At 36.8% G+C, this 14,266-nt stretch overlaps 1 protein-coding gene across 1 annotated transcript in view; it reads left to right on the plus strand.

Moving 5' to 3' along the window:
• Positions 1–4,838: 4,838 nt before the first annotated feature.
• Positions 4,839–14,266, plus strand: part of itga4 (integrin alpha 4) — a 34,297-nt gene continuing 24,869 nt past the window's right edge. The window contains exons 1-9 of the mRNA XM_077215961.1: positions 4,839–5,196; positions 5,948–6,060; positions 9,005–9,102; positions 9,493–9,622; positions 9,765–9,832; positions 9,915–10,044; positions 11,085–11,170; positions 11,690–11,752; positions 11,837–11,974. Coding sequence (XP_077072076.1) covers positions 4,997–5,196; positions 5,948–6,060; positions 9,005–9,102; positions 9,493–9,622; positions 9,765–9,832; positions 9,915–10,044; positions 11,085–11,170; positions 11,690–11,752; positions 11,837–11,974 — 1,026 coding nt within the window. The 5' untranslated portion in view covers positions 4,839–4,996. The remainder of the gene's footprint in view (positions 5,197–5,947; positions 6,061–9,004; positions 9,103–9,492; positions 9,623–9,764; positions 9,833–9,914; positions 10,045–11,084; positions 11,171–11,689; positions 11,753–11,836; positions 11,975–14,266) is intronic.

Raw genomic sequence — 14,266 nt, forward strand, 5'->3', positions numbered from 1 at the left:
AGCAATGTTTTGATAGCACTACAGGGTAACTTTCATATATGAATAGCCTACTTGTTTTTGAATATTTTTAAGTTGCAGTAGAAATTCGTATTAAAACCGATAGCCTATACAAATTTTCAGCAGACTTTCCCCTAAAATCGCTGGAATGTAATGTCTGTTTTTTATGAACTGTGATATTGAGGGGAACTTCAAAAGTGAAGTTGTGAAGTGCGTTTAGCTGAATGTGGGAACATATATACACTGCATATGTGCATGTGTTTTCCATGCTTTGCACATGGCGTCTTGTGCAAACATCAGCAATATGTACCATACTGACCATGCAAAATAACCATGAAGAGTTAGTCATCCCTTCTTTGACCTTTGCTCTTTTTTTCTTCTCTTGCTTGGTTGGTTAGGGAATTTAACAACTATTGCCCCTCTGAAAATACAGTTCATTCTCTTTCTCTCCTTTTTCAGGACCTCCCAGAAGTTTTCACAAATCTGTCACCTTATGTCCCCCAATACTCTGTAAGAGTTGTTTGTTTATCCAAAAACAGATTTCATAAATTCTTTCAGCAAGGGTAAAAATATCAGGAACACTCTCTCAGAACAGATTTTCTCAAGAATTTAGCTGTCAGCAATGATAAAGGTAAAGTGTGTAATTGCTTCTACAGATAATACAAAAAATTGTTTTCAAAAAGGTTTCACAAACACTCCCGCTATTTGACATTGGTTGAACAAACAGCCAATGTTTCATCGAGCTGGGGTGCGTTTCCCGTACAGCGACGTAACTTGCTGCTTCACTACCGTAGTATGATGCATCTTTGAAGAAATCAACTAACTTGTCACGACTGTTTCCCGAAACCATACTGTCGCAAATTGGTCGTTCAACCACGTTGGTTAGTGTTGTCACGCAGGTGGTGGAGTAATAACTTCTTTTAATGGATCTGTTTGAGATCGAATTAATGCTAGATGTTTTGCGATAAATCACAGACATGTCATCTGAGGACTTTCTCAGTTATTTGCTTTATTTCCAGATTCAATCATAGGCTTGTTCTTACGTAGGCTACTAGAGCACATTCACACATGCGCACTCTTCAAAAACGGTGCTTTAAATCTATTGACAAACTAAAAGACAGACATCTGTACGTCTTCTAAATAAAATATACTGATTGTACTGAATGTCGGCTTGCTTATTTGGCTCAAGATAATGATTTAAAGGAGTAGTTCACTTTAAAATTAAAATTAGCCGCTGATTTACCCACTGCGCAATGTGACGTCAGAGTGACGTCTTTCTATGTAATTTTTGGACGTCCAATTTCGGGCCACTGAAGCATTTGTTTTGTAACACCAGGCGACGTCTTTATTCGACGTCTTTTGCACGTCTAATATTGACGTCGGTGGGACCAAATGTGGTCGTTTGTGGACGTCTTTTTAACATCAAATTTAGTATCTTCTATAACTGTAGTTCCATGTTTCAAAAGGGTAGAGGACGTTTTCTATACCATGTATTTACATTTATGCATTTGGCAGATGCTTTTATCCACAGTGACTTACATTGCATTTCACATTTACATTCCTGCTTTCCCTGGGAATCGAACCCATTATCTAGGCGTTGCACTAGCTGGCTGTTATACAAGTGCCAACGCTCTACTGTTTGAGCTACAGCATTACAACCTTGCATGTGTCAATTACAAGCTTCTGCTGAGTAGTAATCATGTTGATAACAACAATGTTGATATTTGTAAAAAAATATATATATATTGCTTATTAATCATGTAAATGTCCGGCACCTGTAATAGACGTCCATATGAGGTCCAAAAAAATGACCCAGTTCAACGGTCAAATGTTGAACGTCAACATGACGTCCAAGTTGGGTCATGGTTGGACGTCCAAATAGTGGACCTAGTTTGGACGTCGAATAGATGTCCAGAATTGGTCATGGACGGACCCAATATAGACATGATCTGCACGTCTATCCGACGTCCAGTGTTTAGTGGGTAGGCTACTCACCTTCAAGCCATAGGTGTGTATGACTTCCTTCTCTCAAACAGATATAGAGTTATATTAAACACATCCTGACTCTTCCAAGTTTTATAATGGCGGTGGATTCCAACCAACAGATTGAAGCTCAAAAACGTGCATCCATGCATCGTAAACGAACCATCTTATACTAACTCATCGTTTTGCCTCAGAAGACTTTTATTAACCCACAGGAGCCATTTGGAGTTCGTTTACGATGGATGGATGCACGTTTTTGAGCTTCAGTCTAATGGTTGGAATCCACTGCCATTATAAAAACAAGAAACTATGCTTTGACCACAGGTCGAGAGCTGTCGTTCCAACCACACAACTTTGCAATGCTGTTTGGGAATGTTCGTTGGTTTCGGTAAACTATGGTTTCGGTAAACACCGACTCGTTGAACTATGATAACGCTGGAACTTGCGACCATAGTTGGCTAAAGATGCTTCTGGGAAACGCACCCCTGATTGGTCCAGTCCCATCTGGTAAAAGAGAAATTCATTTTAAAAGGAATTACTATTTTTGATTTAGAAAGGACGCATTGAGTTGAAAAAAAGTGACAATGTTTAAATGTTACTATTTTAAATAGCTAAATGATGTCCTTTTGAAATTTCCATTCATCAAAGAATCATATCACGGTTTCCACAAAAACATTAAGCAGCAAAACTGTTCATACTTTAAGAATAAGAAAGATTTCTGTAACACTTTACTTAAAGCCTTTATGTATAATGCATTTTAAAATTATTTTAATGCATTAATTGTGCCTTTAATGCACCTTGCATTGTATGGTCTTGTGAATAATTGTAATCTCATTTATATTCATTATATACTTTTATATACCCTATACAAATTTTTTGTACACCTTTAGAAAGTATAATGCATTAAAACATGACAAACAACCAATTTCAGAATAAACAAGGAATCTGTGAATGTTATAATGTATTTTAACGTTTGATACAATTATTTATGAAAAGACATGAATACCTTAATAATGCTGTACCCAAAAAGGTTTTAAGTAAAGTGTTACCAAGGTTTCTCGAGCACCAGATCAGATTTCTGAAAGATCATGTGACACTGAAGACTGAAGTTGCTGCTGAAACCTCAGCTTTGCATCACAGGAATAAATGCCATTTGAAAAATATATTTAAATAGAAAACACTAATTTTAAGTTCTAATACAATTTCACAATATTAAATACTGTTTTGACTATTTTAATCATATGTGTTAATGAGCATAAGAGACTTCTTTTAAAAACATTAAAAAAAAAAATCCCCAAACTTTTGAATGGCAGTAGATGCCGTAAGTAACTACATCATTATGCAGGAAACATCACCTTTAAGATGTAAAATTGAAAATCCTGTATATCCAAGAGTGATGCAGCTGGCTGGTCATTCACTGCCCCTCATTATCAAACATGGAGGGAGAGACAAGTCTCTCTTTCACACTTATTAAAGGGTCTCTGTGGATTCTTCCCTATGGAGGAAGGAGAGAGTGGCTGTAACTATTGATAGGCACTGAAAGAAATGCACATCCAAACTGTGAGTCTCAGAGCAAAAAATAAAAAAATGGTGACGCACAAATGTAGTTAAAGAAACTTGATGATGTCCCAGGCCTCACACTGTGCTCCTTATCCACAGCACATGTGCACTTGCTATTATCACTCAGAGGGGAATTGTGTCTGATGCATCCTGAGACTCACACATTTTATAAGTGTGTGTGTGTGTGTGTGTGTGTGTGTGCGTGTGTGCGTGTGTGCGTGTGTGTGTGTGTGTTTGTGTGTGTGTTTGTGTGTGCGTGTATGTGTGTGTGTGTGTGTGCAATATGCTTTGTCATGGTCATAAGGCTCTCACAAAAGTGAAAAAGGATTTGTCAAGATCGGCTTGATAGATTGTCAGATAGACTTCACTCGCACTATGTGAGCTTCCACAAAGCTTTTAAAAACCACTACTTTATTTGTGTAGGCTTTTTGTGCTGTAAGACATTACCAACTGTCCATAAACCCATTCCATTCCTCCATAATTGCTTCCATGACCTATTAATCTAAAGTTTATGCATGAACAAATGTAAGCACTTTGTGTGAAGTCAACCATAGAACTTGAAAAAAAGCCAAGTGCTGTTTAAATTGACTTCCTCATTGTTTTGAAATATAGTCAGTGCCTAAATAAAAATTGTTATTTCAATAGTTCATTCACTCTTCAAATTTTTTGTTTTGTTTTTTGTTTGACCCAATAAAATCCTAGGCAGATTGTATCACAATTTTACTACAAACCCAACCCCCCCCCCCCCCCCCCCCCCCACACACACACAAAAAAAAAAACATGTCGTTTTCAAAAAGGTTATTCAGTATTTTAACCTTTTTTTCTCTTTAGGGTCAACAAAAGTAATTAGTTAATGCTTAGTTAATTTAGTCAATATAATTTCAAATATAAAATATAAAAATGTTGAACTGCATTAAATTGTTTTATCTGTTTGTTTATGAATTAGATTAATACAATAAATTATACCCCAAAAATAACATTAAATAAGTAAAATTGAAAATCCAAGTAAAAAAAAAATCTGGTCAGTTAATAAAGTGTTTCCTCAGTTCCTCAGTTTGAGGTATTCAATGTGTTTTGGGGCGTCAAACAGAAAATATGACGGTTAACACATGTGTTGTTCATCATTTTCCATTATCCAGACAGAGCCTGGAGACCGTTAGAGCTCGTCGAAGTGTCCGCTGTCCCGTGCGGCGCTCTCAGCGCGGTCACGCCCCGGCGGCGCGCCCGGCCGCGCTCATTCAAAAGCTTCCTTTTGCTCAGAGCGGCGTGACGTCATGAAGCGCGAGGCGCTCTCGAGCAGATGAGATGAGGGAGCGCAACAGGCGAGTGCACATCGCGAGCTCACAACTACAATGACAACTTCCTGATGTATTAACAAAGTTTATTTGAACTCTTTGCACTTTTGTTTTAAGTTAGCATTGGCTCTCTTCTGTAGGCCTATTCTGTGTGTGGTGCTATGACTGATGACGAGATGATTTCATCACAACTCACTAGATATTTTCTGAGGTGGAACTCTGTAGTTTGGACCCTGTGGAACCTGCTGATTCTGTGTGACTGCTACAATCTGGATGTGGAGCATCCTTTAGTTTTTAATGGACCCAATGGATCATTATTCGGATACTCTGTTCTGCTTCACCAGCATGCTGATAACACATGGTAAGTGATTTATACATGCATGAGAAGTGTTGATGTTTTCAGTCAAAACTGAGCCGGTTTGAGAAATAAACTAATAGCTTATTTGCCAAATGAAATTTATTTTCAGGTTGATTTTGTTTATTTTTCACTATAGGTTATGTTTTCTATTTAATGTCAAGTACTTATGTTGAATCAAATAAATAATATTGAATAATTTAAAATAATAGTGATTTGCACTCACCATAACTTCGGCTTGCATATGTTTTAATACATTTGTCCAGTCACCGTTACAGAAGCTGTCTATTACTGACACGGTATAGCTAAGCACTGTTTCAAGAGCTGTTGAGAGTGGTTCTTCACATTCACATTAATAGTTTTTAATTCAAAGTAATATTCTGAAATGATGAACTAACCAAGATATACCTAATATTGTGAAAGATATCAAATGTTGCAGTATAGGCTAACTGTATAGCCTATCTCACATGAGCATAATTGTGACAGTTTATTTTGTCCTGAGCCCTGGTTAATATCTGACCCTGAATTCATATTGTAGACTGTAATTATCTGTAATTATCTGCATTTTTGACCAATTAATAATTCAGAGACTATATATTTGTACTTAAACTCATTTGTCACACTGCAGGATTATTTATAATTAATCATTCCTTCTAAAATCTTGACGTTGGTTACAAATGGTTACAAAAGACACTTTATGCTTAAACTATCCAGCTACAAGTGGTAGACTGTATTTATTGTCATATTTATTGTTAAGGCTGATAGTTGGAGCGCCTGTGGCTGATTCCAGCTTTTATCGTCATACCAAAAATCCTGGAGCCATCTACAACTGCAGTGTGTTGACCTCCCAATGTGAGCAGCTCCATGTTGGTAGGTCTTCTTCCCTCTCTTACCTTCAGAAGCTTTTCTTGATTGTTGTATTTTTCTGAATGGCAGAGGTTCGTTTTAAATAATGTTCTTGTTGAAGTTGATATGGTGTCCAAAAGTTTAACAAAGCTTAACAATCCCATTTAAACCCAGAAAAACAGATATTTTTTTCAGATATTTTTGCTTCAATTGAAGCACAAGATTTCCATTTGAATCGTTCTCAAATCATGTTGGAGAACATGATCAACATGTTATGTTAAAGACAGCTGATCTAAAGTGAAGTCATTAAAGCAAAAGGTGGACGAACCAAATTACAAAACCAAAGACATTCTGAAATTTCACAGATTTTATTAGTCTCATAATATAATGAAAACATGCACAATATAAGCATTTCAACTTGTAGTCTCAGACAATAAATAAATCATTTAATGACATTTTATAATATTTGAATGTACTTGAACATTTTAACCATGCTCATGGGGGTTTCTCCCTCTTCTTTGTCCTTCTGTTTGTTGTAGACTTTCTCAGAACAATTGAGAATTTCCATTTGACCACGTTATACTGTTTAGACTTCACACTTCTGAATTCGCTCTGACTGAACTCGTGTGCTTACTAGACCTCTGGCTGTGAAAACGTCCTGTGAATGAATTCCCCATGAGGGTTAAGAGAGTGGAGAGTTTCCTCTTGTCAGGAAGAGGATGCTTATACTCCCTGTCTGTAACAAGGGATGGGGGGATAGTCATTTTTGTAGGTCAAGCTACAGGATATATATAGCATGCAAATAAAATGCCTTTAAACAAATTATTCCCAAGCCATTCTTGGCAACCAAGTTTCATAATTGTGTTCAGTTGATGTGTCTGAAAAGATTTCATTATTAGTGGCATTTGCTATGACGAGTATCACTATTTTTATTGCTCATACTTTGACAAGCATGTAATCCACATTGCACTCTTTGTTATTTAAACATGAATCGCTTTATTGAGGAGTCACCTGTTTCCCCTGGCGAAAGATAAAGTGGCTAACAAATTCATATTATAGACTTGCATTTAGAGCCACATTTGGCTCTTTTTTTACTTGGGCCAGTATGCAACCCCCTATCAACCACAGGCTAAAAACACTCAAAATACCTCAGCAACCACATGCAATACCCTGGCAACCATCAACAAGACCACATTGTGAAAACCACACAAAACCACACACATTTTCCTCAAATGTGAACTACTCACATTTTCCTCAGAAAATTGAAATATCTAGTTGCTGTTAAAGCGGCAGTATGCAGGATTTCCGTTTTTGTCAAACAGCGACCCCTAGAGTCGCTGTAGAGTACTTGTATTTAACGTTACTGTCGTAATCGTAAATACAACTCACGCAGAGCGTGACAGTCTATGATCTGCACTCGCGGCCTCTGCACTTTTTAATAATAAAGTAGCCTACCGCGTTAGGCTAACCTGAGCCTAAATGCCAGATTACAGATTAACTTTATGTAACTAAAGTTACATCATGTACGTCGCATTATTTCATAACAATGTCCGTTATTATGATGTTGTTAGACATGATTATTGCAATTTATAATAATAGTTTGCAAATTCCGCTCATTTACACTATTTAAAACGTGTAGGCTTATTTATGTCCTTATAATTATGTGAGATATTGACAACTGTTCTCATGATAATCGCAGGAATCAACTTTAACAATGAAAGCCTGACTGAGTGGGACTCTTGCCTGGTTCCTCGCGCTGTCAGATTCTCGTTACCTTTTTCTAGACTCTTCCGACCGCACTTTCTTCATTTGTTTCTCCATTCTGAAAACGCAGGTCCGATATTTTCTCGTGTCTGACTCCTTGCTCGGTCAGTCTGCCGTTTCCGCTTTCTCTGTTCCTCCGACAATGCTTTCCTAGCTTTCTGCTTCTTATATGCCGGCTTTGCCATGGGACGATAGTTGTTCTTATAGCTAGCCGGATCCTGAATGGGGGCGTGTATGCGTGTAATGTGTGCAGTGCCGTAACGCAACTCGTTACATCGCGATACTTCCTGACGCTGAGGCGGACCGCCGGCCCAAAGTTGCAAGTGCGTTTTTTCCACTCACAGGCACCAGAGGGGGGCGAGAAAACCACCATTCAACCCGAAAAGAGTCATATAACCATTCCAATAACTCTGAAGCTGTTCAATTAAGCTAAAAAAACTGCATAGTGCTGCTTTAATAATCTTAAAGACCTCTTCACACTAAGAATGCTTACTATAAATATAACTATTATGATAATTATATTAGTGTCCAACGCACTATATTAGTGTCCGAACCAACGCACAATATTGTTCTGTTTATTCTGAGCATAGGCTGTAGTTTTGTCGTCTGCCACTTTAAAGGCTCGAGCTCTTTAAAGTAGGATGGATTCTGATTGGCTATCAATATTTGTATTGTTCATTAATTGGAAAGAAAAATCATTCTGAAAGTGACTCCAATAATTTTGTTTCTCTGTGCCGTCATGTTATTGTTATAGCTGTGGTATGGACTCTGCTATACTATTATATTTATAGAATGACTTTTAGAACTTTTTTGTCATCTTTATCGTCCTTGGTGTGGGCCTTGATGGTAGAATTAACACATTTTAATATGTTTTGCAATAACAAGAGTTCATAAGGGCAAAGCTGACGCTTTATTTCCAGTTCCCTTGACACTATGTCCCAGAAAAGCACAGTATTTTCTTTTTTATCGCTACGTGACACTTTTAAAGCTATTTATTGGCTTCTGTTTGTAAGTTTCACCACAAGCTTCACATCCTGTGTTGTTTAGTGTGTGAATCAGAGGTGTGAATTTTGCTTAAGGTGAAAAACATTTGTACTGCATGTCTAACATCTCTGAGGAAATTGTGCAAAATGTTAGAGATGCAAAGTAAATGGTTTGGATTGATTGTATATTAATTTGGGCACATTGCACTGAATGATTTCAGGAGATGTACAGCACTGTGGAAAACACTGTTTGGCAGAGAATGATAACCAGTGGCTGGGTGTAAGTCTGTCCCGGCAGCCCTCAAAAGGCCATGTTTTGGTATGTCTTTAAGTCTAACTGTCAAAGCATACATTCTTAATTGTGCTACCTTGTGAGTAAATGCATGACTATGATAAATCATTTTAAATAGAAAATTTCCAGTTTACTTCTAAGGATCATAGAGAAGGTGGAAAATGTTCATAAACTAAATTATAATTGTTTTGGAGCAAACGATACAATTATTGGTGGACCTCAGTCTTATTTCTTAGTGTCTTAATGTACATTATAGTTTGCTATAGTCTGTTGTTATATTGATGTTTTACGAAGATGTATAAAGCAACGTTGAGTCTCATGAAAGGCGCCAATAAATAAGAAATTAATGAATGAATGACTACATGTAATATGTATGATGAGTAAATGGGTGTTTACTCTATGCTGGTTTAAATGTAGGCATGTGGACATCGGTGGAAGAATATCTACTACTCTAGTAAAGACAATCAGAACAAGCTTCCGCATGGTATTTGCTTCAGATTCAGCCCAGACTTGAAGCACGTCACTCGTATTATCCCCTGCTATAAAGGTACACATTTCAATTACTGCTGTGTTGGTTGTATTGTTGTTCACAGGTTCAAACACAGCATAATTACTTTATAGCACCATTTGAAGCCCCTTAGTGTCAAGTGTGCACCAATTTTCTCAAGGTTGTTTCTCTCTCTCTTTAGACCATCAAAGGAAGTTTGGTGAAGGCTACGGATCATGCCAAGCAGGAATATCAAACTTATTCACAGAGGTATTCAGAGATTCTATTGCATTTTGATTGAGCTGTGATTGAATTCTGTTGATTTGGTAATAATGATGTATTGTGTTTGTAGGACCTGATGGTCATGGGAGCTCCTGGTACCTCATACTGGACAGGATCCGTTCTTGTCACCAACACCACAAGCAACATATCTGCTGCGTATGTGGATGATGACAGTGCAGTTCTCTATGGAAGTTATTTGGGTGAGTTCTCAAGCTGCTAATGTTATTTGCTTTGTTTCAAATCATAGTTGGCAACATTGAGGCATCATAAATACAAAAGACTGTAGGCGACTTAATTGTCCTGCCTCCTAAGGTACTTCATTTTATTCAAATTCTAAGGCCGCGTATATCTTTTAGCTCAGACCGGTTATTTATGAGGTTCCATGACTAGGAAGCTTCCTTAGAAGGCAGTTGCCTATGTAGGCAGTACACATCAAGCCAACTTACTAGGTTTTGTAACAAAGCTATGGCCCTATATAATGATTTATGTATGAAATTTCTAAGAAATAAGTGCTTTATATTTTTGGGGTTAAGGGATACAGTGATCTAATTTTAATAAAATGTTTAAAATGAAAGATAAACATCCTCCAATGATCATCATTCTTAAGACTTGCAGCAGGAAACAGATTTTTGCTGTTAGGAGGCATAACGTCTTTTTATATGAACAGGAAACAGACACTGTTGCACAATACAGGAGCATCAAATTGGTGCAAAATATGATACAGTTACTAGGCGAACATGTCACTTTGTTTTTCATCTCTTGGCAACCTGCCCATATTTTGTAAACAAACTTACATTTCAGCAATGCCTCATTTTAGTCATTGTTTTTGCTTTATGTACTGCTAAAGTAATGTAGGCAAAGTCAAGTCGTATTTAGTTGTATAGTGCTTTTTTTGAATAGTCTGAAAAGAAAAGACTATAGCGAATACAAATATGATATACAGTATTTGTTTTTTTATCTGCTAGAAATTGTTTTTTGTTAATTTAATATGATGTTTTAAAATCAGGATCCAGTTATCACAAGCATTGTAATATCTAAATTAAGTGTTTTATTCAAGCCACAAAAAAAAATACCACTTATTCAAGCTACAAAAGTTACTTAGGGTTAATTTAGGAAGATATAGCTTCATTAAAAAACATTCTCTTCCAATTATTTTTTTTACTGTTTTTACAGTGTTTGTGCAGACTCTGAATGGCATGTGTGAATGTTTCACCACCATGTTTGGTTTTCTTCCCATCAGGTTATGCTGTTGGTGCTGGACACTTTCTAGATCCTCAAAGTACTGAGATAGTGGGTGGTGCTCCCCAGCATGAACAGACTGGTAAAGTAAGGGTTAACATCACCACCAGCACCATCATCATCTTCACCTATCTGATTATTAGCACAGACCCAAGTTTTTGGAGTAGTTTAGTGTTAAAGTTCTCTAGTTTGGTTAGACATGCAGGTTTTTGTACACTTTTGAATACACAATACTGAATATCAGAGATTCCAGGTGGTTGTGTATAAAAGGGTCTTAGATATGAAACCCTCTTGACATCTGCTTTGTGAGGCAGTTGTGAACGGTAAATCGGTTAAACTAAACTCTTCTTCCATCTTTGCGCAAGAGGAAGTACGTTTTTTTTTTTTACAGATGTGCTGAGTTTGCAGTGTTTATGAGTTTTGTCTGGTATCTAATGATTTTACCAAAGAAACCAAGACTGGAAAAGGAGTTATCAGGGACCTACCCATGTACATTGTGATAAAACTATACGGAAATGTAACATTCGCCAGCATATACAATCCATTGTTATGCTGCTGTTGTTATAGTTCCCATTTCCAATACTCCTATGTTTTCTTTTACTCCAGGCCTACATATTCAGGATTGAGGGCAACACTTTGAAAATTGTTAATGTAACCAAGGGCAAGAAGGTAAGACATTTCAAGAATTGTAAGTGTTCCTAAGGGATGTTCTTGCTGAATGATTACAGTGGGGATGTTTGTTTCTGTTTATAGCTTGGCTCTTATTATGGAGCTAGTGTATGTGCTGTTGACCTGAACGCAGACGGACTGTCCGATCTGTTGGTGGGGGCTCCTATGTTCAGCTCAGTGAGGGAGGAGGGACGTGTGCATGTCTACATAAACCAGGGAGAGGTGAGGCAGCGATATGTAAATATATACAAATGACCATAAATTAAGGGCAGTACTATGGAAGCTTGTTTCCGCCACTAAATAAATAAATAATAATAATAATTGCGACTTTTTATCTCACAATTCTCACTTTTTTTCTCACAATTGCGAGTTTACATCTCGCAATTCTGACTTCAGAATTTAATTGAATTCAGAATTCAGACTTGCTAATTCAGAATTGCGAGATATAAAGTCAGAATTGCGTGAAATAAAGTCGCAATTGCGTGTTATAAAGGCAGAATTGCGAGATATAATGTCGGAATTGCGTGATATAAAGTCGCAATTGCGTGTTGTAAAGTCAGAATTGCGAGAGAGAAAACTAAGAATTCAGACTTTTTTTCTCGCAAGTCCGACTTTATATCACGCAATACTGACTTTATAACACATAATTGGGAGTTTATATCTCGCAATTCTGACATATTTTCTCAGAATTGTGAGACATAAACTCGCAATTGCGAGTTATAAAGTCCAATTCTATGGGGGAAAAAATACTTACTTTTTTCCTCTCACAATAGTTTATATCTCACAATTCTGACTTTATAACACGCAATGCGACTTTATATCTCACAATTCTGACTTTATAACACGCAATTGCGACTATATATCATGCAATTCTGACTTTATATCTCACAATTCTGACGTTATAACACGCAATTGCGACTTTATATCACGCAATTTTGACTTTATATCTCGCAATTCTGAAAAATAAATTCAGAATTGTGAGATAAAAAGTCGCAATTACCTTTTTTATTTTTCATTCTGTGGCGGAAACAAGCTTGCATACAGCAAATACTACTACACTGCAAAACAAAATTTCTTCCTTAGTATTTTCATCTTATTTTTCAGAAAAATATCTACACATTCTTAAATCAAAATACATTTACATGAAAGGCAAAATTATTTAAGGTATTGTAGTTGAAAGAGTTTTATTATCGTTATTGATGCAAGCTAAATGAACTATTCTTTGTTTAAAATAGACATTTACCATTTAAATGCTAGCTGCTGTTTCAGATTTAAATTGACTTTGATCATGGCTGACAGTTAAGTCTTTTTTCCTGAAAAAAGGATCACAACTTAGTGACTTTATGCTTAAAAATAGTAATAAAAATATCTGCCAGTGGGGTAGGAAAAATAAACTTAACTTAATTTTTTTGTAATCTACACATATTTCTCTTTAAGTTTATATTGCCTGATATGTTTTCTCGTTTTAAGTGTAAATTCACTTAAAGGCAGGGTAGGTAGAAATCCCCAAAAATACTTTTTTCCAAATTTGTTTAAACTTTCTTTATATATCAATGCATAATTAAAATGTAAGTACTCTGGAAAATAAATTATAAAAATCGAGTGTCTGTAGTCCTCTCAGGACTGTAATAAACACAGCTCATTATTCCATTCGGGACGAAAGAAATGATTGGCTGGGGTGACTGTCACTCTCCCTCGCTACCATGGATACCACCTCTGCTGATACAGGAGCAGCCCAAATGCGCGCACCCGTTTGAAGAGGCACCGATGCTAGTAATAACAATTATGGCAGAGAAAGAACAGTCAAAATTCTCAGTACCTGCATATAGAGGCAGCGAAGTCAAACAAGTTAAAAAAAGGAAGACAGTATTTGAAAAGGCTATGAACAAAAAGTCTTTGGATAAATCAAGAAATGATACGAGAGTCAATATCGGCGTGGCTTTCCAGCGGTGGCGACAACTGAGGGATCTCAATGGGCTGAAAAGTGACTCCATGATGGCTTTATTTCTGCTGGACAGGTAATCTTGCTGTTTTCATTTTGATGGCATTTATTTTTTCACGTTACGTAGCATAACTAACGTTACACTGGCTTAGCAATGACAGTGTAACTTTGGTGTCGACTGGTATAACGTCACTGTTAGTGAGCCAGGGTTGAGACGATAAATAAGCAATAGGCCTATCTGCAGCCAAAATTTTTCGCCAAATCTAACTTTAGGTTAAAAAGTTTAGGGGATCTATTTTTATACCTAGCTTTACCCTCTGCCTAAACTTTGTTCCTATGTTCACCGTGAACTCTACCTGCTCCGTTTTTTCACGTTTGGTTTGTTGTTATATGCTCTACATATGTTTACCTATGTCTTTATGTTGTATCTGCAGTGTTGTGCCTGAACGCGTTCATTGAACGATAGTTAATGAACTCGTTCATATTTTGGGCGAACGTGAACTGAAGGTACTGTATTACTGCCTGATGAACGTTATTGTGAACGTGGTCATTCTGGTGTCTGTGAACGAACG

The sequence above is a fragment of the Siphateles boraxobius genome, unplaced genomic scaffold (genome assembly GCF_051911475.1).
Source record: "Siphateles boraxobius isolate OS27281-9 unplaced genomic scaffold, OSU_SipBor_1 7, whole genome shotgun sequence".
In the NCBI taxonomy this organism is placed as follows: domain Eukaryota; kingdom Metazoa; phylum Chordata; class Actinopteri; order Cypriniformes; family Leuciscidae; genus Siphateles; species Siphateles boraxobius.